Source organism: Dermacentor andersoni, chromosome 4 (assembly GCF_023375885.2).
Source record: "Dermacentor andersoni chromosome 4, qqDerAnde1_hic_scaffold, whole genome shotgun sequence".
Classification (NCBI taxonomy): Eukaryota; Metazoa; Arthropoda; class Arachnida; order Ixodida; family Ixodidae; genus Dermacentor; species Dermacentor andersoni.
This window is the reverse complement of record NC_092817.1, coordinates 186,923,052-186,949,548: the sequence shown is the minus strand read 5'-3', so window position 1 is coordinate 186,949,548 and position 26,497 is coordinate 186,923,052. Positions and strand designations below refer to the sequence as shown.

Here is a 26,497-nt window from a genome sequence, read left to right as displayed (position 1 = left end):
CTACGGAGCAACACGTGTGAGCGCACAGAACCAAAACAGAGCCGCCATTGTGGCCCGAAAGGCGGGCTCGCTACGGCAAATAAATAAAATATCAGCAATAAAGAGGAGAACCTATTACGTCACTTCCTCCACACTTTTCTCCTAGCGCGCGGAGGGGGTAGGGCACGGAGGAAGGAAACTAAGGAGAGGCCCTGACGTCACTCTTTGTGAAGCAAAAGTGAAGCCGGAATTTGGCGTTGCTCATGGCGATGCTCCGCCTTTTGGGCCAGCCTCCTCGCTTGTTTACATCTTTCGCGAAACCACGCCGCGCAGCGCGTGGTGTCGCGCGCGGAGCGCGCGCGCTCGCGCAACATCTGGCAGAGCACGGTGCAGGTAACACAGCGCAACAAGACACGGTGACTAACGCAAACCCGCCCACTCAGCGCCTTTGCCACGGCCCGAAACCTACCAGAGCAACACGTGTGAGCACTCATAAACCATAACAACGCCGCCATTGTGGCCCAAAAGGCGTGGCCATACAACAGAAAAAATAAAAAAAGCAGCAAAAAAATGAGAACCTACTACGTCATTTCCGCCACACTTTTCTCCTAGCGCGCGGAGGGGGTAGGGCCTCTCCTTAGTTTCCTTCCTCCGTGGGGTAGGGCCTCTCCTCAGTTTCCTTCCTCCATGGAAAAAAACGCTCTAAGGGGATGGTGGTGGTGGTGATAACTTTATTGCACACAGGGGAGTTGCGGACACGCAGGTCCTTGGGCCCCCGCACGGCCCCACTGCACTCAAACGTTCATGTCCCGGAGGCTCATGACGCTGGCAGCCCGGCCTGTGGCGATGGCTTGCTTGGCCGGGTCCTCGGAGCGCAGTAGGGTTTCCCAAGCCTCCCAAGTAGTAAGGTGCTCCAGGCCCCGCGGGGGAGGATCCGTCGGGCAGAGGAAAAGAATGTGATCGAGAGTGGCTTTGGGGTGGTGGCAGAGGGTACAGGAGGGGTCGGTGTGGACGTGGTGATAGCGCGAGCGTATATAAGGGGAGGGTAAGGTGCGTGTTTGGAGCCGCCTCCAAAGTGTCTGGTGATAATTGTCGAGGGAGGGATGGGGTGGGGGGTAGAGCCTACGCTCAGTTTTGCAGGCTTGCGTCAATTCAGTGAATGAATGCATGCGCTCCCGTGAGAACCCTGGATCGGAGGCCGCCGCTGCCCGGTTGAGAAAACCTCGGGCTAAAGCGTTGACAGCCTCGTTTCCAGGATTCCCAGAGTGGGCAGGCACCCATATGAGCTCCATGTGGCGGGGCGGGTATGCAGCGAGAGAGTTCAGTATGCGAAATGCAGGGACGTGAACTCTCCCGCGAGCAAAATTTAGTATCGCAGTTTTAGAGTCTGATAATATATACCGGGCCTCCGTGCGCGTAATAGCTAGGGCAATGGCAGCCTCTTCAGCCTCCTCCGAAGTGGCAGTTGGGGATATGTGAAGGGTGGTAATCGGTTGTAGGGAGGGGTTCGTGATGGCAACAACCGCGTCCTCACCTTCTAAGGGGAACCAGCGCTGGATAGGCGGCGCGTCGAAAAGAGTGCGTTGCACGCCGCCCTGGCGACGAAACGCGGCATATTCCAGCCACACAACCAGACGACACACATATACGCAGCCGTGTTATACACCAGAACACCGTGAATTCAAAGCGCGCCGCCATATTGATGAGCGCCGGTCGCGCCATCTATCCCAAGCGCCGCGAAGTAGCAGGCCTGGGCTGCCACGCCGGGAGATGCAACCCGGCGCGAAAGCGAAACTTGGGCTTTTTAGCTGGGCGGAAGGCGTGTTTCGCGTTTTTTCTAGCCTGTCATTTTCGCTGTCTCGATTCATTCAAACTTCAAGACCTCATGCAAGTCCGCAATGGCCACACTGAGTGATGTGCAGACTGCAGAAGCGAATACATCGGGTAACCACGTAAGCACGTAACCTGTGAAGGATTTTACAGCACTGTGTTGGTGCCACATTTTATTAAAGCACGCAGAACATTGTCCTCTGCACTTTCAGTTTGGTCTTGTTTGTCATGGTCACTACTGGGTTGGCCGCGTTTGGCAACCAACTGGCGAGGTCGTTTGACTGCCTGATTAGCAGACGCCTGCCCTTCACCACCTGCACATTGAAAACAATATATATGTTATAGTAAGAAGGGCTGTAGTTCTTTCCCATGCCATCACTGTTGCGAAGACATAAAGTCCTCTCAAAATGAAATAGAAAATGCACCAAGCCAATTGTATCGTGCAACCCCTTAAGAGTACAACATTAAGAACACAAGCCTACAGTGCTCGAACAAGCAGCATGTGATGCTAAACCCGCACTCATTGGAAAATGAGGAACTACAGTAGTTATAATGTTAAACTACATGTGCAGTCAAAGCCCATATAACAGGGCGAGCATGACGGATGCAGGTTTTGTACAGTTGCACAAACCATGACAGGGCACATAAAATTACCATCCCTACTTAAAGCTGCATCATCAGGGAAGCCTTTGGTACAAGACAACAACCGCACCTGCATCCCAAAAAATTAGCCCCACCAACTGCAGCTAACTGGTATCAGACCTGTTTCGCTTGTGCGAGGCCATATCGGATTGTTAGCGCTCCCTTAGAAAACAGTAAAAGAAACTGGTGAGAACGAGCAAAATTTTGTTACAAAATACAACAATAATTAAGCACCTTATTTTCGTCGCCTTATGAACGGAAAAATTTTGCGCTTTGCCCTGCATAACAGCCCGCACGCAGTTTATAGCTCAGGATGCTCAAATGAATCCGTTACGAATGACACCTGCAACACCAGCTCGTAAAGACAGGCGCGCTGCAAGAACGCCTTCGGCGACGAGCAGTCGTTGTTTACGTTTTTGTCGACGCATGCTACGTGACGAGCAGACTTCGTTTTACTTTCATTAGCAATAACACTCACCAGCAGGGCAACATACTATCGTTTACAACTTGTCGTTCACGCTTAATGGTCATGCCGTGCAGCAGCTGCAAGTATCGCTAACCGCAAACTCAAATGTTCCGCTTAACCGTCGGGAGCTCTGCCTGAATGAAAACACGAAAAGGCTTGCCTTCTTGTTATAGCCAAGGCGAAGCACCGGCGCGGGATTCTGCTCTGTGGGCTTGTCCAGAAAGTGCTCGGAGCAAACCTGCGTGTTACACATATTACGTTCGTAGGGCGCAAAGTTGAACGTGGCACCAAAATATACACAGATCGAATACTCACTCGTGCATTTTCACTGGGTTGGTAGTTCTTCCTATTCACTGCAGTTATCCACCGGTGGCACAGCTTGTCATTCATCGTTGCGGATGGAAATCGGTGCAGGCTGAAAACACCGCCCCGGCACGATTCCCTACATGTATTGTGCTCTTCGCAAACAGCGCTAAGCAACCTGCTCCTTTTCCGCTGGTTATTTTGGCATCCAAACACGACACAACGATGCCCAGATGACTTCTTGTACTTTGGATTCGCGTGAACGGGCACATTTCCGCACTTTGGAGTCCTAGAGCTAGCGCTAGCCATGTCTGCTGGTCGCCGGCGAACACGCTTTGGCAGCCCAGAACAAAATGGCGCTGGTCGACCGGGCATACCGGGTGCGAGAGTATGCGTTCGATTAGCCTGGGTGCGAGGCTAGCGTGTTCTGGTCTATAGGCCGCGTGCACCGCCTATAGAGGCGCCACTGATAGCCACCTAGCGGGCGCTTCCAACAATACGCGTGGGAGCAGTAGCATACGACAACGCTTTGCAGCAAGGGTGACTGAAGTTCGCGGCTGCGATTTGTCCTTGGTTCGGGCGCCAGACTGCTTCTTCTGCGGTGACAGCTGTAGGGAAGACGCAGACCTCTGTGGGAGCGGGTATGAACAAGGTGTTACCGGTGTTTGGGGCAACATGGTCCACATACGCGCCAGGTGCGTCCCGCAGACAAACGCCATGAAGACCATTTACATGAAGTGGAGCTCATGTAAACTAGCCGACAAATTTTGTTGACTAATGCGATGTCTCGACCGTTTTTTTTTTCTTTAATTCTACCCTTGCCGTAATGCTGCTGCTGTACCTCAATAATAAGCACCCGTCGTTAGTGCAGACTTAGATAACAAATCCGCACGGTGCGATGTATGCATATACCGTTGTGATTTTTCTGCCGATGAATACATGTGACGCCGCCGAATAAGTGTAGTGAAAGTCGCCTGAAGTAGAATAATTGCGAATTTATTGATAGAAACGCGTACACTATAGTCAACGAAGCCACCAAACGCACGGGTTAATAAAAGCGCGTGTTAGCGCTGTACCGCCGATGAACTGCCGTTCGCGCTGCAGTTTTTGCAATTTTAAATTCCCTAAGGGAATTGCTTGGAAACGTACAAAGCTATAGTGTGACTAACGTTGCAGTACTTTTTTTAAATGTTACTAGAGAGAATGGCCACATGATATATTTAAAGGCAGAGCAGCGCCAGTCAAATTAGATACAGCGCTGGCGGCAAGGCCGGGTTTAGTCCTATGCGGCGTAATCATAATAAGAAATAATTCAGCTGAGTGCAAAATTCACTTGCAAGAAGCGACTACGTTGTGAAACAAACAAATCACTCGGCGTGTTACGTCTGCTCAGACAGCATCAAGGTATGATGATGTGACGCGAACTACTCAGCGAAAAATGAATCAGCGAAAAATAGAACAAAAATACCATATGCAGTAACTATTAGCAATTCTCGCCCTGAGCTACCTATTTTCTAAACACATTTCCCAAAGAACCACAATATCTAAGGTGCCCTCGGGCGAAATGAATAAAGCTGTTAAAGAATCACTTGCTTGGTGTCATTACGATAAGACACAGCGTGATTTATACCCTTTACAAACGAGGCAGGGTGAAAACCTCGCAGCTCAAAAAAATCAAGAGTTATGCATGAAGCAACTAGCAACAGTTAAACATGGGCGAAGCCACGCATAAAATAAATGTAAAAACATGAAGTGCGCGACAGCTGGTGCGAGGATTTACCGGGCCACATAAAACTAACAATTTCAGTTCTTGCAAACTTCTGTAGCTTTAACATGCAAAACAATGCGCTCATGCAGTCGTGCTGCCTAGCTAGCCCAACGCGGTAAAGAAGCGGAAAACAATATAAGCGGCAAACGGCATTCCGAACTTTAGCGAAATGCCTTTCAACCGCAGGTTGCACTGCAGACGAACTTCGTCGCTTACCCGTCTAACTACAATTGAGTAAAAAAATAATAAAAAAAAAAACACCGAAGCGACAAAGGAAAGGATGAGAACAAGAAATTTCGCGCCGAAGCTACGATCCATTGCCACCGTTGCTCCTGCTGATGAGGCTTTGCGGGGAATAATTAGAACCGTATCACCGGCACATTTTCGCAGGTATTTGAGCCGCCCCACCCTGCAACAATTCTTCTTCGACATTCTTCGGAAGCTTTGGCCATCCCACACATGCGAAGGGTGTTGCTTATTTTGCTCTGAAAACACAAATAAGACGGAGAAGCACTATCAGCGACGCAACAAACTACGGCGTGCTACGGCGCGCGGCTCGCTCCTCTCCCATGCGTTCTGCGCAAGGCCGCCACCAGTGGCGCGGCCATCGGCGTGCACGCCGCGTATAGTTCGTATGTTTCCGTTTTCGCGCCGCTTCAAGTGGAGTTTTTGTAAAGAAGCTAGCGCCATCAAGTGAAGAAATGACGAAAGAAGCTTTTTAAGCTTTATACATTTTTCACAGTGCGTCGCGGCGAGCGCGTGTGTTTCTTTAACGGTTGCGTCGTGTATCGATGCCATGCTTGCGTGGCTGCCTGCCTCGCAAATCTAGCAGTTATGGCTCCGGTCGTGCTGCGCTATGGTTTCGTAAGTATTAGTTGGCCTGAAGATATTCCATATTTCTCTGGCTAGACATAAAAAATTCTGATGTTACTTCGCCACAGCAGTCAATGGAGAAGAAAGCTTTATCCCGTCAGCTGACGCCCGCAAGCAAAGGTTTGAGTGCTCGGCTGCTTATCCGTAACAATCCTGGCTACATTTAGCACTAATTACATTAATTTGCCGGATGCATCTCAGCGCCGAGTCCTCATCCGCATGCGCATTTTTATAAACACATAGGTGGCTTAGTCGCGCGTGCGCCGGCACTATGCGCATACAACTCGTATTACAAGACAGCTTCCCTCCTACATAATTCTTGGCAATGAATGGATAATTTTTACCTTTCGTATCGTTCACTTGGTGCGGTGGCGTTGGAAGGGGCTTGGCGGTGGCATTGCGAAGGAAAAATGGTACATATGCCGGATGGTGCATGCTATTGCTCATTTTGTTCCCGACGAAATACCGACAGCAGATTCTGCTGTTTGGTACTGTCTGCCATGGCTGACCGTCTTCACTATCGAATAAGCCAAGGATACACGCGAAATTTGATTTAGAAACCAGCCTGACACCGCTTGACAGGGCGACAAGACGGGAGCTTACTCCGCTCACCTGACTGCTTATCCAACGCCGCCTCCGTTCTTGTTCGTAGGGTTTAAATGGAAAGACGCGGAAGGATACATCCTCCCTCATCCCGACTTAGTTGTGGCACTTTTATACGTAACAGTATCGTCGGCGCGCTTTTGTTTTCCTTCGACTTTAAGGGCACGCAACGCAATTTTCGTCCGCGGGGGAGGCTGCATTGTGCACGTTCTGACCGCCAGGGTGGCGCTGCAGGCGCCGTGAAAATAAAGTCCCTTGATAATTTTAAAGTAGCGACACTCTTTGAACTCTGCCGCCGCCGCGCGACCTCCTCGCCTCCTCCTCGCCCCTTGCGCGTTCCATCGCGGCAACCAGTTTTGCCCCCGTTTTTCTGCACGACGATTGGTCTCCCTGCCGTTGCCCTTGGAAACGCGGGGATCTTGAGTTTTGCTTGTGTTTTTCTTTTTCGTTCGCGCCATTTTCCTCCTGAGCACGGCTGGCTCGGCGCTTTAGCTCGGCGTAGCGAACGTTGTACGCTGTGTTTCTGGTCTATGTGCTAGCGCTATGCCGGGCTGTTGCGTATATAACTGCAGCAAGAAGCCTGAAGATGGTTATGCCGTTTTTATGATACCACAATGAAAACGTGACGGCTTGCGTAGGGAAGCAGTGGCTGCATGACATTGGCCGAAAGCACTTTGTTCCGACAAAGAACAGCGTTGTTTGCGAGCTGATGAGTCTTTCTTATAGCTCGTAGCAAAGCATCTCGTAATGCGGCATTATTTTTTCATGCTCCCGGCCTGCTTACCGTCCGGAGAGCTCACGACATCGGGAAGGCCGTTGGCCTACCGGTGCCTACGTGGGCGGAGCCACCGACTTAGCCTGGGGTCTTGTGCCCTCGGACCCTAGTTTCTCTGGACTAAAATAAAGTTCTTGCCACGCCATGCCATGCCGGCCTGCTTACCAGCGTTTTTGTTGCGGTTGTCCTCAGTATGCTTAATATTCTGGGGCGGCTCCATCACTTCGCACGTCGCTAACTGTTGTTATTCAGTCGTAAGTGCAGTATTATTGATTCTGCTTTGCGCCCTGAAAAAATTAGTGGCAAGTATGCCCGTAGTATTGCAGGTGATGAGCGTTAACTAGTCAAAATGGAGCTTTTTTTAAGTTTTAAGGCGAAAGCCTTTAGATCTTTATGTTTCAAGGTCGCGTTGTAAACGAAGTACCACGTCACCCAAGGAAGGCCAGGGGGGACCCAAAGCATGTCCACCCCTGTATAAGAGAATGATTACCCAAGTTAATTAATGAATCATTAGTGGTTGACATAAGGTAGATTAGGGAGGATTAAGGTTGATTAGAGTGTATTAAAGAAGATTAAGGTGGATTAGAGTGCATTACGAAGGATTAAGATGCATGAATAAAGGTTAAGGTGCGTGGAGGAGGATTAAGTCGGATAATGGTGGATTAAGGTGAAGTGTTGATGAAGGAGGATTAAGACCGCATAGGGTAGGCTAAGTTGCATTGGGGGCGATGTAGGTTGATTAAGGTGGATTGGGAGTATTAAGGTGGATGAAGGAGCATTAAGGTGGATTAGGGTGGACTAAGGTGAATTGGGGTTCATTGAGTATTAAGACCGCTCAGTCTACCACAATCCTCCTAATGCACATTCATCGACCTCAATCCTCCTTCATTCACATTAATCCACCGTAATCCATGAAAGTCCTCCTTAATGCACCCTAATCCACCTTCATCGACCTTAATCTACTCTATCCCTCCTTAATGCACTTCAATCATCCTTGATCAACCATAATGCTTCCTCATTAACTTTGATACACCCTAGCCCACCATAATCCACTTTAATACACCTTAATTCCTCTTAATCCACCCTTATCCTTCTTTATGCACTTTAATCCACCATAATCCACTATGAGCGTCCTCAATGCACATCAACGCACCTTCATCCACCCTAATTAATTTCATCGACCTTAATCCAACCTAGTCCTCCTTTATGCACCTTAATCCACCTTCATTCACCCTAATGCACCTTCGTCGACTTTAATCCACCTTAATCATCCTTAATACACGCGAATTCATCTTAATACAATCACTAATCAATCATTACTTTGCTAATCATTAATCATCTCTTATACGCGGCTGCATATGCTTTAGTTCGCTTCCCGCCTTCCTTCGGTCACGTGATATTTTATGTAGCTCACAACGGGACCTTGAAACAGAGGTCTAAGGCTTTCGTTTAATAAGCCACACACAAAGAGATGTGTCACAAGCAATACTAGATCAGAAGCACGAAGTAAAGCGTCTGATCGTGTGGCAGAAAAATTGTCTGGAGTATAGAACTCGCCTCAAAACTCCCTTTAAACCAGTATACCCCGCTCATACGGCTTTAAGAAAAAACCAACCTCCTCATAAACGTTGCCTCCAGCATTATCGATGCTGTTATTAGCATTTCTCAAAATTTTCAACCCCACTGGGGCGCGCAACTGGCCCAAAATAACACACCTCCATAGAATTCTGCGGCCCGTCCGCGGGAGCCGAGGAGGAATAGCGTGCCGTGCGCAGCCGGCGGGCGAGGAGAATCGAGGAGGAAAGCGCCGTGAGGAGGAGAGTGTCGCTACTTTCAAATTATCAAGGGGTTTTACGTGAAAACTCCAGCGCTGGTTCCCCATACCCCACGCGAGGCGACGCCTCCTCTACCTCTACCCCAGCGGAGCACATATGGTGCAGCGAGTGGCGACGGCAGCGGTTACGACGGCGGCGCCATCTGTTGGAGCGCGGCTGCTTCGTTGCTAGGCAACGGCGGCTCAAGGTCGTTCGTCGGCCACGGCTTATGGCATACGGCTGCCTTCATACGACACACGGCGCGACGAGCCGAAATGGCTCGCTGGCTAACGTAGTAATGCTTTCGCTTTAAAATTACGAAGTGAAGCCCGCCTAACTGGGAACCTTGGTGCACACCACCAAATATCGTATAGACAAAAGAAGATCGACCGTTCACGCTCACGAAGCACGACCTATGGAATTGAGAGCATCGCAGTAGAGATCCGCTAACAGCTCCGTAGTGCGCTTGCTGCTCTACAAGTGGGGCATGATTGACTGAGTGAAAGGCTTTGCTGAGGTCGCAATACACAGCATCAACTTGCGCCCTTTGCGTAACGGGCGTGGAAACCTGCACCATAAAGCTGACAAGGATGGTGGCTGTTGAGCGGCTTGAAAGAAAACCATGCTGATTTGGAGTAACAAGATTTTTTTACACATATGATGATTATTACGATGATGAAAAATTTTGCGTATCGTGGCGCAAAGGCCAAGTACGGCCAAAGAGCACCAGGCCATTCTTGATCTGTTGGCGATGGAGGAATGAATAACATGAAGTAGATGCGGCGTGGCTATAAAGGGGCCTGAAACGGTCGCAGTACAGTGCGTAAAATGTATATTGACACGCATACTTCGTTGTTTTTCTTTGGTGACCCCTTTTTACACGCTCAGAAATGTTAAACTGATCGTTTGGCAAAAAACGCGCCTGCATGTATCAGAAATTTCTCGAATGTTATCGATAGTTCTATCCGTCGTCTGTTGTCACTGAACCTTTCGTAGCGTGATTGCACGCGTGACGCGATTTTTGTAATCCCTTGAAAGCGCGCCGGCATCAGCGATCACCCTGGAACCTTCAACGAGCCCTGCCTGTATAGAAGTCGACGCGCTTGACCCGCTGATCAGAATTTTGACGATCGCCGACTTTGCTCGCCACTATCGTTGTACTTCACTGTTGCTTGTATTGCTTGTATCGCTGTGCACAAGTTCGGCCAATAAATAGTTACGTGATTGACAGTTTCCGCTATTTTGTTCACCTTCACTGCAACGTAATAATATGTAATAAGATATGGCACGGAGATGTACGATGAACGTGGGAAATACATGGCGAAGGGATGATATATGAAAATGTGTCCGTGATAATGTCTGCAAGAAGCACAACTGCCTTAATTGAGTCGTTGAATGCAAGGGTCCGGAAGGGTACGCGCTATACAAAACGACACTATCACAGCAACAGCCGGTGGTGAGAAGGCACGGTCTGCATTTATTGGTATGATAATACCTGAAACAACATCATGCAAGCTCTTTATTAGCTCAGAGAGCTCTCAACAGTGGCACTCAGAGCGATGCGTTGGGATAGGCTCTGGTTTAACTGGGTCACGCAGTCATGCTGGAACACCACCAAGACAAAGCCGGTAGCAGCATGATTACCAAAAGCTCTGCAGTAATACTAACCTGACCGAATCCGTTCGTATTTGGATTAAAACGCAGCATGACCAAAACAAGAACACGAAGAAATGCCAAAGAACATGACAAGCACTCACTGTTTTTTTTTTTTTTGTTGCACTAAGACTACATTATTATGCGCAGAGGTTTGCCATTTCACACCACCAGTTAACGGACAAAGATGGTAACACATGTTCAGAATATGTCCAGATATCATTCTTGCACAAACAATGCTTAATCACCACCAACAAGAAAACAAAACTCGTTCATCGAAGTTTTCGTTGTTAACTATCATCTTTGAGAAAAAGAGTGTCGGTAGCATGTTGCCCTCCTCTAAGACGAGAAGGCGAAAGTCTCCGTGCAAGCAACTCATATCTCTTTCCGAGACGTGGATGAATCCCGATGATCCCACAGAGACACCAGGTTGCCGGTGCTTGTGTGGGGCTCGGAGGTAAGGCAACTCAGTCGACTGTCGCCACCTGTTTTTCTTAGACTTTACGGTGCATCTCGTCTACAAGTACTCGTCTACAGCAGCACTCGCGATCTATCGCCTTGCTCTCGCCAGCTCGGACGTCGCACCTCTTTCATCGCTCGACGAGTATCCTCGGACGGGGCCTACTTCCGAGGCCTACCGCGCAATACGCTAGGCCCCGGGCGGGCCTGCTACATCGCCGTCTATGTCGCTTCGCAGTGGATAGTATTTGCTCGTCTTCATATTATGTGAGTATGAGCCATTTCTATTGATCGTAGCTTTTAACCACTCGACTAGAAGCCACTTTTTTCGGGTACGAACCATTGCAAAGAGCCACTTAAGGCTTTCGCCCTAATATAGTGCTTAGCTGAGTCACTGTGCAGTAAAACAAAAGACTGAAGAACACGGAACGTCACAAAAGAAAACTTTCCATTTTGACATGTTACTTGAGCAAGCGTCTGAGATGAAAAGATTACCAACAGAAACGCAACAACCTTTACATGGAAGTTAAACATTTCAAACATAAATAAAAACATGAAGACAACCAGTCTCAGCGTTACTCAGTAAAACAGATGGCGGCAGCATTTAGATGACGGCGAAATGCAAAAAAGCCCGTGTAGCGTGCACAAGGTGCGCGGTAAAGAACCGCAGGTGGTCAAAATTAATGGAGAATCCCCCACTACGTCGTCTCTCCTAATAACATCTTGGTTTTGGCACGTAAAACTCCAGAAAGTATCATTATTCGTGCAAGTAAAATAATTTGACAGTCAGCGATTTTAATGTAGCTTTGTGTTTTGTCTTGTCCTTGTCTCAGTAACGCTGCGTTTTTTAACCAAATGGTCGCAATAAACATGGAGAAAACACGCAGTTCTCGTATGGTCAGCTGCCGCACTCTAGAGAAACGAAAATTGCGGACTAGTACTGTTTAATATTATGGTAAAAAAACGTGCACTTGTAGCATAGTTGTGATCGCTTTCCTGTTTCATTAGTGTGGAGGGGTAGTACGGGCTGTTGCACCGAATTCGATATAGTCTGCCTCCGACTTTAGCACTGCTCGGAACAAACGCAATTATTTTCCGTAGAGCGAGGAGACAATTACGCGAAAGCACTCATTTAGATTGCACGCACATTCTCACGAATTCAAGTGAATATGTGTTTTTTACTCAAGTAGCAGTGTGGATATTTGAAATTAAGTATAAGAGCGCATATGCTGGAGGACGAAACGTAGTACGCTTACGGAGGTTTCCATTGAAAGTGTTCGGGTATTGCTCTGCGGCATTTTATAAGAACAGGGTTGCACTTTCAGCGCCAACAGCATCTCTTAGATTAGTTTTGTGTCTATTACAGATCTAGGGTATCACGTGGTGCTGTATATGTCTGGTATATTGAATTGCGTAAACAAAACTGAAAGTTTAACCGGAAGGGCGAAATATTTACAGCGGTAGCGACGTTTAGGATTGCTTCGCACGGTGTTGTAACTGTACGCGGGTGCGGCATGGCTTGAAAACAGCACGCGACAAACTTCTGCTGGCTAGAAGGAAGCGTGCCCTGGGAAACGCGCCCTTCTCAGATGTCCATGAGCCATCCGTCGGAGAAGGTTAGCTTCGTGAGGGCCGCTAGTGGCGCTGCAGGGGTCGCACCTCGAGGCCTGCCCACCTACCTTCTTTCTTTTCAATACATAGAAAGGATATTAGGTAAAATAAAACCAATAGCTTGGTGGCGGAACCCACCCAGCATCCATGCATCCATCCTCGACGCTGGGTGAGATAAGACCGACGGGAATCCATCGGCATTAGTGAGCGTCCGGTGAAATATTAGATTCGTAAGGAGCACTGCCGCCAGTACCAGTGAATTTTTATCATTTGTAGATCGTGAGTCGAAATGTCATTTTTAATATTTTTATTGCTTTATATTAAGAGATATACAATGCGAATAAAACTCTTTATAGCGGCTCTTTGAGCTCTGCTGTTATCGAAATTCTGACAAACAAATCTGTCAACTCCTTAAACCTGGTCGGAGTAACTTTGGTGTTTCAATAAAATGGTATATATCTAGAATATCGCGAACATTTTTGGACCACCACACCAACGCTGACAGTGATTACTACGGCAAAAATTCCACAGGAGTGTCTATAGAAATGACATCGCATCAGTATAGCGCACACTCTTTTTACAAATAGTATTGCCCGGGTATCAGCACACAAGAAGTACACGCGAGCTTACTTATCATATTCCTTATTCCGTCATCTTTGACGTCCAACATCTAATCACTTGCTAACTTTACACAGTCTACAAACAAAATTTACGCCCTAAGAATTGCTTTATCCGTGTTACATTTTATATAAATTATGGGGTTTTACGTGCCAAAACTACTTTCTGATTATGAGGCACGCCGTAGTGGAGGACTCCGGACATTTCGACCACCTGGAGTTCTTTAACGTGCACCTAAATCTAAGTACACGGGTGTTTTCGCCTCCATCGAAATGCGGCCGCCGTGGCCGGGATGGCCGGGATTCGATCCCGCGACCTCGTGCTCAGCAGCCCAACACCATAGCCACTGAGCAACCACGGCGGGTGTGTTACATTTTGCTCGTGCTTTCATTCTACCAAACCTTATGGGCATGCATTATTATAGGAATAATAAGTAGCTGCGTTGAACTTGCCAAAGAAGCGCTGCGGAGCATACAATGGCACTTTCTTTTGCGATTAGGAGTCACCCGATAGCGCTAAGGACCCCGTGTCGAAAAAAAAAAAAAAAAAAACCCGGCGACGACGTCGTGTCTCCTGCGTTGTACGCCGCTTCGGCCATTCGTCCCGCATAGCCAACCACATGAGCCCTCTATGTGGAACAAGGAAACTACTAAACTAACTGAATTTCTCAAGGTAAAATACGCAGAAAAATCGCCAAGTACGACTTACACATAACCTACAGACTTGATCGCGTCATAGTGTAATCTGAATATACGAGAATACATAATTCTGCTACACGAAAACTGAAACGCAAACGCCTTTTAACGCGACAGTGTTTTCAAGCTGCTGTTTGCGGTCTGTCTTAGCAGGAGCAGCGCGGCCCCTACAGTTCTTTGCACACCATCAAAAAATGAACGCGAATGCTCGCCTTCGTGCGTCGCGTTCGCCGCCAGCATTTCTCGGCGAACAGATGGCGGAAGAAGAAGACCACAGTGTCAACACCGGCTCGCGTCGGGCTCCGTAGTTTCGTGAGTTTTTGATGGTGTTTCCTAACGTTATAAGGACCACATCGACACCACTCCCGTGGAAATCCGACCACCGAGGACCCCAGGAGGATTCCTGAAAGTTTCGTCACCACGGGTGAGCCGCTAACCCTAACCAGCGGCGGCAGCCACTCGCTTCGCCGACGGGGATTTCCGCGACGGCACTTGGCCTAACCATGGTGAACGAAGCGACTACGATCGTTGACCGCTCCATACAACTTCCGATGGACTCGCAGAAGAACGCATGGACCAGACTACCGAACCGGTGAGCCAAGAAACTCTGTACCATAACACCGTGAGAGAAGATCTCAATTGGCAATCAGTACGAACACAAAAGCAACGCAAGCAAGAAGCCTTGGAGAGGCGACGCGGTAGTGTAAAGCCCCAAGACCCCGCAACTACTACTAAGACATCAACAACGCGGAGAGTCGCTAGACCTCCACCGCTTCCGAAAAATGACTACAATATAATCATTCGTCCAAATAAAGGACTACCATTAAGAAACGTGCTCACTCATACACTTGCACGAGCGATCATCAACGCGTGTTGCAACACGTTCACGGACGACAAATTCATTCTGAGAACCAACCCGGGATCCAACATAGCCATCCGATCGACTCAGTATGAAGAGGTCGCCGAAAAAGCAAGACACATCCACACCTTAACACTTAGCGGCATAGTCACGCTGTGCGCGCATACACCGCCCAAGGAGAATGGATCCTCAGAGGAGTGGTACATGGAATACCGTTGCACACAACTACCGAAACCCTCATGGCCCATCTCAGAGTGAGAACACAAGGCGTGGAAATCCTTACAGCCAGGATGATCGGTGCCACTCAAACTCCAGCGCTGACCTTTATTGGTCCCCATCTACCACGATTTGTGTACTACTACGGAGGTGAACTCCGTTGCTATCCATTTAGACCGACGCTCCAAGTCTGCAAGATCTGCAGGGAAAAGGGCCACCGTACCGACGTGTGCCCGAACCCAGACAGGCCCATCTGTAGATTGTGCGGACTGCTTAATCCAACCGACGGACACAAATGCGAGATAAACTGCGCCTCGCGCGGGGAGGCCCACCCAACCGGTGACCACTCGTGCAAACAGCGACTCAAACCGGTTCGACCCCGACCCACAACATCGTCAGCACCGATGATGTCGAAAGCCCCACGATGGTTCGCCTCGGAAGACGAAGAAGAGACCTACAGTGCGGACATTCGCGGCCGGCCGGTCAATACCGAGCAACGCTCCCGCTCCCAATCCTGCTCCCGCTCTCGGTCAGCGAGCCGCGAGCATCGGGCACCACCGACACCCAAAAGGAACCCGTCGCCTCCGGCAAGGAAGCAGAAGCCTTCACACGAGGTAAGCTGGGCAGAAGTCGTCTCTCCCAAGCCACGAAACACATCCACGCCGATCGCACAAAATCCAGAACACCAGAGAGTCACTGAGGAAAATAGACAGCAAAAACAGCGTTTAACCGACTACGAGCACAAAATCGATACGTTAATGAAAAGAGTGGCCATGCTTGAATTGGCACATGCTGCGACCTGTGAGCGACCGCCACAATCTCAATTACCACAGCTAAGCACTCTCACCGGACATCCGCCACTAGAATCACAACCGCCCCCCTCCCCCCAAACAACACAGCCAAAGCAGCCTCAGGCGCACTCACCGTCTGGGAGCAACCTGGTAACCCAGGACCAATTGCAACATGCACTGCAACAATCACAACAACAAATAATACAACAAATACAGCAACAATTTCAACAGTTGTTTGCGGAATTCCAAGAATTAAAGAAATAAGTTAACGAATCCCTAACCAATGAACCCAAGCGTAAACCCAAGTAAAATGCGCTCTCAGACAGATGACGGTAGCATGCTAACTTCCGACACAGACAGCACAATAGCTTCTAAGTCCCATCATGGCCCGTAAACCTCAAATGGAAAGCGAAAGCATCATGATCTGGTCTTGGAACTGTAGGTACATTAAAAGCAAGCATGCATCCCTCTCGCTATATGTGCAGGCGGCAAGGTACCCCCGGATATTATCTGCCTTCAAGAGGCGGGAGAGCAACCGAAGCCAATTATGGGGTATAAAATACAGTACGACCCCAACTACCGTAGGGTGGCCACGCTCGTCCGCAAAGATTTGGCAACAACCGTGACAGTGCTCCCTGGTGAGGAAATCCCACATCTCATCACCACGATATGGCCTGTCAAGAAGGGGAGAACTAAACAAGTCGTATGCAACGTATACAGTCCCCCAGCGACAGAAAGGCTGACTCCGCGTCATTGTTCCGGCACCTACAGGGAATGCTGGAGCACCGCGATCGCCTAATTATAACCGGAGATTTCAACGCAAAGCACAACACATGGGGCTACTCGAAAGCAGGCACCAAGGGCGCCAAGCTCCTAGAAGCCATAGAGCGCCACGAATACACACTAATTACTGTACCAGGTACGCCTACTCGAATAGGCAGCAGCGCCAGCAGGGACACGACTCCTGATCTCACCATCACCAACGATACCGTGGGAACAAGCTGGAGGGTCCTAGACGACTCGCTCGGTAGTGATCACAACATTATCGAAATCACCAGCGCCTCGGCCACAGTACGTCGACCCCTAGGGAAGGCCAAAATTACATATTGGCCTAAGTTTAGGGAGAGGCAACAGCTCGATTTAGATACAAGTCTGCCCTTCCCGGAACATCAAGGCCGCTTAACCACGATCAAGGAGTGGGCCCAACGCATCAAAGAACTATATGACGCCAACACTAAAGTGTACCAAACCGATACCGACACGCCGGCAATCGACAACCATCTCATACACTTATGGGAAGCATGCAGAGGCCTCACAAGAAGATGGCGCAAACAGAAGCTAAATCGCAAACTTAGACTTAGGATTTCAAAGGTCACTAAACAGGCCAGCGATTATGCCCTGAAGGTTCACAGGGACAATTGGCGCACGTTCTGCGATTCGCTTAAAGGCACGCTAAGCACCAAAAAGACGTGGAACATACTCCGCAGCATCATCGATCCTTCAAATACGAAAACAGAAACAAACACAACCCCACAAAAACTCGTTGGCGAATATCCGGGAACCCAGGATGAATTCATAAAGGAACTCCAGCAAACATACACGAAAATCCGGACCGGGCATCCGAAACCATACCCTCAATATCCGGGAGCTCCGAACGACATACTTGATGCACCCATCACGTATGCGGAGGTATACGCGGCAGCACAGAGCTTCAAGAAAGACACGGCACCGGGTCCCGACGGGATCACCAACGCCATCTTGAGAAACCTAAGCGATGAAACCCTGCGAGCCTTTACGAAGCAGCTGAACAAAGAAATATGGACACCAGGCGGAACATTACCCGAGGAATGGACTACAGCTCACATAGTCCTTATACCCAAACCAGGAAAACCACGCAGGCTCGATCAATTACGACCGATCTCGCTCACGTCTTGTCTAGGCAAGCTTCTTGAACGAATTGTACTCACTCGAATAGAACAACACTAGAAGAACATGGACTACACCCCAATTGCATGTACGGATTTCGGAAAGGCATGTCAGCACAGGATGTCTTCCTCCTCCTCAAGGAAGAGGTCCTCAACCCACAACCGGGCAGCAACAACAACATACTCCTAGCCCTCGACGTAGAAAAAGCATTTGATAATATAGCACACGAAACCATCCTAGATGGCCTCGCCGCCACAGGATGCGGAGAGCGAGTATACCATTATGTCGTCGCTTTTCTCAGCCACCGCAAAGCCCGCATCGGCATAGCAGGTCTACAATCGGACATATATGATCTACCGCAGAAGGGTACTTCGCAAGGATCAATAATATCTCCTTTGCACTTCAACATCGCACTTAGAAAACTTGCTTTACAACTGGAACTGGAAAATATCCCAAACTGGAAACTTACAACTGGAAAATATCCCAAAACTCGGATGTGCCTTCTATGCCGACGATATCACTCTATGGGCAAACAAGGGTTCATACGGCGACAGAGAAAACACATTACTCACAGCTATCGGATACATCGAGTCATACCTAACCACAGCAGGAATGAGGTGTGCCCCCACACAAGTCGGAGTACCTTCAAGTCCGGCCTAAGCCAAATAAGGAACATCGAGCCCCGCCAATACATGTCGAGATTGCCGGGTAACCTATAAAGCGCGTCCCGACCGCACGCATACTAGGTATGCACGTCCAGGAAAACAACGGCATAAAGCTAGCCTCAGAGAAATTAAATCACGTTATAAGAAGCACCGCATCACTCATCGCCAGAGTAGCGCGAAGCAAAGACGGTTTAACAGAGGACGAAATCTTAAGACTGGTACAAGCCCTGGTCATCAGCCGTGTCACGTACGCACTACCGTATCAAGTGAAGCGCTAAAGCGAGACAGAGCGCATGGACATTCTTATAAGAACGGCGTACAAAACGGCCTTGCAGCTACCGTCAAGCACAAGCACAAAGAAATTACTAGCGCTAGGCATATACAACACCTTTGAGGAGCTAGCAAGTGCCACGCTCAACAAGACTCAACAGGGAAGACACCTTCTTCAACGGCTAGGGTACCCGGTGACACCTCAGTACTGCAAAGAAGAAACACAACTCTTGCCTAACCATATTAGAGACAACATTGTAGTAGACCCTATCCCCAAGAACATGGACCCCACCCACAATCAAGAAAGAAGAGTAGCGCGTGCCCGCATGTTGCACAAACGCTGTTTCAGAGACCCGGATACGTACTACACGGACGCTAGCCCGTATCCCTCGTCGCCACGTTGCGGGTCCAAATACACACTCGCCGTTGTCAATCAGGGGAACCTGGTAGCCTCAGCCTCCATCCGCGCCACATGCAGCGCAGCAGCAGAAGCATCAGCAAACGCTCTCGCACTTCGCGACGCCGAGAGCAAGGGAAGGTCCGCCCGCGTCCTTACGGACTCACAAGCGGCGTGTCGTTTATACATGAATGGTACACTCCCTATACAAGCCATTCGAATCCTGGGTCGCACACTAGAATGGACCCACGGTATCGTCTGGTGTCCCGGGCACGAAGGCCTGCGGGGCAACAAAGAGGCGGACTGCGCAGCTCGAGGTCTCACTAGCCGAGCGGCAGACCACACCGTTCTTCAGCCCCCGACAGACCGACGAGCGACCCACGAGTTATTAACGACAGGTCAACAAATACTACAGGACCAACGGCTCGGAAGAACGCAATACGCTCCCCCACACAAAGCTCTCAATAAACTCCAGGCAAGGGACTGGCGCCACCTGCAAACTAACACATACCCACATTTGTCTCGTCTACACGCACTCTCCCCAGACAGTTATACGTCCCGAACATGTGCCTGGTGTAGCAACCACATAGCGACACTCGCGCACATAATACACGAATGCACCGACCGTCCGGGCGACGCAATTTCGCCACGAGTCACAACACACACACTCACTACGTGGTCTTGGGAGGCGAGACTCTCCGAACTGGACCTGGGAAGCCAACTGGCGACCCTCGACCAGGCCCGGCGAGCCGCGATCGCCAGTGGAGCCCTGTCAGAGGGAACCACCCAGGAATAAACCGCGCAACGGTTTCTGCAATAATAAAGTTCCTCCTGCTGCTCCTCCTCTTCCTCCCGGCGAACATTACGTTTACACAAGCTGCAGTAGCCGGGAAGCGTTCCACTCTTAAACGAGAACCTTAAGCGCCCTCAAAATTTTCAATGCAAACAACCCCTGGGAATTTCTGCAGTGCTGGTGGGCATTTGAACCCGCATAGCTCGTATTCGTTTTTCTGAGAAGCAAACTTTGTACGCACAACGGAAACGTCCGAATCGCTCACCTTGTGCTTGCTGGCCGAACTAATTACGCTTTGGAAGCTGGCGTTCGGAGGCATCACTACAGTCTTCGTGCCCAACAGGACGCTAAATGTGATGAACAACAAGCCGGAGCCATGCGTGATGGGTGTTGGCGAAAGTAGCACGTCCGAGTTGTCGTGAGGGAAAGTCCACCTGAAATGCAGCGAGTATGCGAACTTTCTGTTAATTCGAAATGCGAGTGGTCAAGACATTTCCGCTCCGACTTTAAAAATAAGCAGCAGTGAAATTCAAATTGACTAAGTACCTCAATTCGATATATTCAGACAGCGCGTAGATTCATAGACTACAGCAGAAAAGAAATGGAGATAGGTGCTTCATGTTTCGGAAATTAACAGCGCAAAACAGACGAAAAATAAATCTTCAGTTGTGAGTCAGCATCAGCGTTGTGTTCTTCTTTTGCTTCGTCCTCGTCTGTCTTGCGCTGTTAATTTCCGAAACATAGAGCACCACCAACTCGCCCAAGTGTTTCTCTTGTAGTGGAGATAGGTGCGCAGAGCACATATTAGGAAGCATGCGGGTAGGGAAAACAAGAATGTTTGGCAATCTATACGACTCCCTATTCACAAAACTTGTACACGCACTCGAACGATCAGAATATGCGTACCTCGCGCGATAGATTTCACTTCCGGCAGCAAGCTTACACACACGTGTACCGATGCCGAATATATATTTATTATCACAAAAGTTACGGCCAAAACTCCCTTGAAGAGAATTATCGTGGTGCGAAGCGTTATGCAGCGGCTCTATATGGGCGCGTTTGCGAGCTAAACGTCCTCGCTCCTTTTCTTTAGTTCGATTAGAGTAGCGCGGCTTAGACCTGGGTGTTCTAGCGCATGACGCTCACCTTCCTTGGTCGAAGCACGTTCGCAGTGCGAAAGGAGGAGTAACTGCGCAGAGGAGTCAGCGGCTCCGTGTTCACAATATTTGCACCAATGATTGCACCAACGCGCCTCCGCGCCAGGTGCCAGGCACTTGCACGACGGCTGCGCCTCTAGCGCGTGAAGGGTGCGCAGCATAGAATTTTGTTACGGGTGATGTGGCATTAGGGTGCAGAGTCCCCCGAGGCCCCCTGAATACAGGATGGTCACGCGGCTCACCTACTGAACCTATACTGCATAGGTAATATAGGTTGGTTGCGTGGAGCTTATTTTCAAACTGATAAGCTAGCTCATCCCTTCAAACACCTAATTTCGCTTGTCACTTGACTCCCTTGGCAAAACAGAATTCGAGATTTATTTGAAAATTAAGTAAATAACGGCGGGGCGGCATATATCCTCAAGAGTTTTCGACATCTCTGGCTTAATTAGGTCTAGTTCAAAATTATAGCATTATTTTGCCGGATGTGTAAGCGAAAAATAAACTTCGAGGGCAAACAGGAAAAATAAAACTGACCTTTTATGACTTCGCTAAGAGGTTCTTACACGTGGTGATCATTTTTTTAATTGTTAATTTTTTTAATTGTTAGTTTTTAAATTTGTTTGTGGCACATAACGTACTTCTCGTCCTCGAGCTGAATTATTCCTAAGAGGCGGACATTACAAATGGGAAATATCTAAGCAAATATACACCTTACTAACAAAAACTTGCTAGTCACCTTCCTAATTATTTACCTCACGGCAATTATTGGAATTTACGAATTGTATCTGGTAAGCTTGCAGTACCTTGGCATTTGAAATGAAGTTTCCGGATGAACCGAGTTTCGAAATATTATTTCTTAAGGTGAGGAACGACATACAGGGGCGTTCCTGTTACTCTCGTGCATTTTTACGGCGACTTTCATTGTGTATGTCTCCCAAGTGGTTTCATTCTGGAAATTCATTGCAAGTCAATACGCCTTGCAAAAGAATAGAAAGTTGGGTGAGTTGCTATGGTAACATATCCTTAGTTTATAGCGTTTCGTTATATCGTTTCAATAATGAATATTCCTTGCAAACTCACCTTCTAGAAATCATATATGGCAATATGTGCCGAAAGTAATTAATTAGGAGGGTAAGTACTGAATTTGTTGTAATTACTTGATGTTTGGGTTTCACGAGCAACTTGTGTCCGCTTCTCTGAATATTCGGGCCCAAGGTGCAGAAAACATTATCTCCAACCGGCGATTTTTTACACATCATCGGATTTGTTCCTTCGCGTTAAAATTCCTTGGTATTGCGGCAAAGGCGCCCGTAGAAATTCATTTGCAAGTGATAAAATATCTTCTCAAGAAGCAAGATTGAACCATACCAACGCGTTTTATGAGGGCGAACACCTGCATAACATGTTATACAGACTTATGGTGGCGTGTGAACTCACTTAATTTAGCCCAAACACTCGATTTCGGTATATTTAATTATCACGAAATTCGGCAGGGACGCGCAAGACTGCCCAGGCGAGGGGTGGGAATGGTAAAGCATCGTATCCTTTTTATACCTAGGAGTGCTCTGAACGCACCCACGTTATAGACTGATGACATGACACCACCTCCCCTGCACTGGCTGCGCCATCCCGTGCCCAATGACTCACGCACTAGACCACACCTCTAGCCAGCCAGAACCGTGGAGCCACCGTGGCGTAGGGAAAGCGTCTCGCACCCCGGAAGCCCGCGATCAATTCCCACCCAGCCCGAAATTTACGAAATTTTATTTTCAACGTCGTCAAATTATTTTGTTTAGGGAACTCCCTGAAAATTTTGACGTCAATCCGTGGATATTTGGACGTGTTTTTACTCTTTGGGCCGTCGGCCACTTTTGGTGCCCTCATTCGGTCGCGCCGACGGATTTTCGCGTAAGGGGCCGTATAATGCTTTCGTATTAAAAGTGTTCGATGCAGCGCTTCCAGATACCTAAACAGCGCAATATATTATTTGACACGTGGTGCACTTGAAGTGCGATTAAACATAAGGCCGGCATGGGACATCACCACAGAATCAGCCGCAAGAGTTGTATGGTTTCGCTCAACATTTAATATAAAAATCAAAAACACAATAATAAACACTTTTCTTCAAGAAGATACAACAGATGACTAATCAATGCAACAAAAAGAACAAAACTTGATGTTTCTAGACCTGTACAGGCGTCACAACCTCACACAAAACGTATGTTGTCGCATGCTAAGAGAGTAAGTGGTGCTATGTTCTCGCGTAGTTTCCTTGCTTAACGAATAGAGAATATTGCAAAGTTAGCAAAAATCATAAAAATGAGGGCAATGTATGAATCCATTCGATGGCACTGTGAAGGAAACGGATTGGACACTTTTCATCATCCCTAACCAGCTTCAAATCCAATAAGCTGCACTTTTTAAAAGGACGGCAACGTCTGAACATGCAATGCAGTAAAATTGGTTTTATCTGTCACGAAGCGTAACCACTCTAAGAAAAATTATTTCAATGAAAGATAAAGTGCACGAGACCGCGAATCATAGTCGCGCAGATTGAAGATGAATACCTTGACATTCCAAGGTTTGCCAGTAAAGCGTAGTGCGTCACCTCGACACCCTTGGGCAGACCAGTGGTGCCTGACGTGTACAGGATGCAGAGGACGCATTCTCGTGGGTCGTCCAACGTTGTTTTCTGGAACTCCGTCTCATCCATGTCCAGAAACGTCAATGTCGATACAAAGCCTTTCGCCGCCCCAGTGGCGAGGTATCCCTGGTTTTGAAGGACAATATACTTCAGTGCCATAGCAAATTATTCGTCCGTATTTTCGAACTTTTCTTTCTGGCTACGTGGGAAATCTCGAATAGTACAACCTCAAAAGAGTGCTATCATGGGATAGGTCCAACCGGGTTATTGGCTGAGAAAAATGTCGTGCATGTGTATTTGTGATGTTTGATAACTTGACCGAGAACGATGGTGCGACCACTGTGCCTCGTTTGACGACACAGAGGGTGCGGTTCACTTTGAAGGGCATGTCAGGAAGGTGAAAGCAGTGCAACACAGCCATAGAATGTAATGCTAGCTACTGGGTGTTCAGACTGTGACGTTGAAGTGAAGGCGCCGCACACTTTCTTCTTTCAACAACTCTTACCACCCCATGCTAACCAGCTGATCCTAAAAAAATCGCATGCTTCCCACGTCGGACAAGGTTACCGAATCGCCTTTTTTTATGCAAGAACTGATCACGGCTTTTAATTTCGTCAAAGCTAAAGGTGCTCCGGGCAAAGATTTTATTGCCTGGGTGTTGCTGCTGAACCCCCTGCAAACCAGGAAAACAACAGTTAAATCAACAGCTCAACAAAGTTTGGTTATTTATTTATTTATTTCAATATGCTAAAGGCCCTAGTGGGCATTACTTAGGGGGGGGGGGATTTCAGGTGTGTACACAAATATCATTTATAAACAATATAAATCGAAGACTAGAATACTAACGACAAAACAAGAAAAAGGAAACAGCATGTTGATTTGAATCAAGGTGTTCAGATTACCATCGTTAAAAAAATTAACCGAATGCATTCAAGACTGGTATCGTATTTGGTTGAGTTTTTACCAGCAGATATCAACAGTCATAGAGGCATTACGTAATCAAGGAGTCCAGACTACTTACGTAAATGCCTTGGAAGATATCTACAAAGGTTCCACAGTTACTTTAATTTTACACAAAAAAAGCAGGAAGATACCTACAAAAGAAAGGCGTCAGACAGGAAGACACAATCTCTCCAATGCTCTTCACTGCGTGCTTGGAAGAAGTATTCAAGCTTTTAAAACTAGGAAGGCTTAGAAGCAAGGATTGACAGCGAATATCTCAGCAACCTTAGGTTTGCCGATGACACTGTTGTATTCAGCAACAATGCAGACAAATTACAACAAATGATTGAGGACTTTAACAGAGAGAGAGAGAGTGAATATTCAAATGGGGTTGAATATTAATACACAGAAGACAGAGATAATGATGAATAGTGGGGCGAGGGAACTAGAGTTCAAGATCGCCAGTCAGCCTCTAGAGTCTGTGAAGGAGTACGTTTATTTAGGTCGATTAATCACAGGAAACTCTGATCATGAGAAGGAAACTAACAAAAGAATAAATAAAAATGGGTTTAATCGCATACGGCAGACATTGTCATCTCCTGACTGGAAGCTTACCATTATCATTGAAAAAGAAGGTGTACAATCAGTGCATTTTACCAGTGCTGACATATGTGGTAGAGACTGGAGACAGACAAAGAAGCTTCAGAAAATGTTAAGAACCACGCAAAGAGCGATGCAACAAAGATTGCTAGGCGTAACGTTAAGAGACAGAAAGAGAGTGGTTTGGATCATAGAGCAAAAGGGTACAGCCGATATTGTAATTGACATTAAGAGAAAGAAATGGAGCTGGGCAGCTCATGTAATGCGCCGGTTAGATAACGGTCCGACCATTAGGGTTACAGAATGGGTATCAAGAGAAGGGACACGCAGTCAAGGATTGCAGAAGGCAAGGTGGAGCGATGAAATTAGCAAATTCGCGGGCGCTAGTTGAAATCGGTTGGCGCAGGACAGGGGTTACTGGAGATCGCAGGGAGAGGCCTTCGTCCTGCAGTGTACGCAAAGCAGGCTGATGATGATGACATTCAAGACTAGTGTAGAACATTTGGTTAAATAGCCATTAAACACTGATCATTAATACATTCGAAAGAACACTGCATACATATAGCGTGCGAAGACTGTATGTACAACGAGGACAGACAGATACGGCTGCAATTACTGCATCATTCCTTTAACCTTGAGCGATTAGATTGTAGTGCTGCGACGTCGGCCGTGCAAATTATTTTCTTATAAATAACACAATCGTCCGCGAAAAGATGAACTGACGAATTTATGTTAGGTGCTATGTCATTGATGCTTACTAAAAAGAGATGAGGACCCATCACAATACCATGAGGCACCCCTGATGTTACACGTGCTGGATTAGATATGTAATCGTTAAGTTTCACTTACTTACACCACCTGTTTAGAAATTATTCGATCTAAGCAGTCGTTCTCTCGTCGAGATGCAGATTGCGTATTTTTACCATTAGTCGATTATGTGGAACACGCTCCAAAGTTTTTGAGAAGTCTATGAAACTGGCATCAACGTAGGCGGACATATGTAGTGCGTTCTGCAGGCCTGTCACAAGTTCTAAAACAGGCGAAATTCCCACCGAGTGGAAGCAGTCTGTGGCGAGCCCTGTTCCAAAATCAGGGAAACGCGCAAACGATGTTGTACGGCCGTTGTAGCAGGAAGCGACGGGGCA

General features: G+C 48.0%; 1 protein-coding gene and 1 long non-coding RNA gene across 2 annotated transcripts in view; both read right to left on the bottom strand.

The window, feature by feature from the left end:
- LOC126530457 (luciferin 4-monooxygenase-like) overlaps window positions 1–23,974 on the bottom strand; it is a 66,782-nt gene extending 42,808 nt beyond the window's left edge. Inside the window, exons 1-2 of the mRNA XM_050177738.3 lie at window positions 23,734–23,974; window positions 20,272–20,440 (exon numbers count right to left, since the gene is read on the bottom strand). Of these exons, the coding sequence (XP_050033695.2) occupies window positions 20,272–20,440; window positions 23,734–23,969 (405 nt within the window). The 5' untranslated portion in view covers window positions 23,970–23,974. The remainder of the gene's footprint in view (window positions 1–20,271; window positions 20,441–23,733) is intronic.
- Window positions 1,970–3,347, bottom strand: LOC129384954 (uncharacterized). Its single transcript, XR_011893712.1, has 2 exons — window positions 3,078–3,347; window positions 1,970–2,123 (listed from the first exon to the last, which is right to left on the bottom strand). It is a non-coding gene; the product is annotated as an uncharacterized lncRNA (long non-coding RNA).
- Window positions 23,975–26,497: the final 2,523 nt, after the last annotated feature.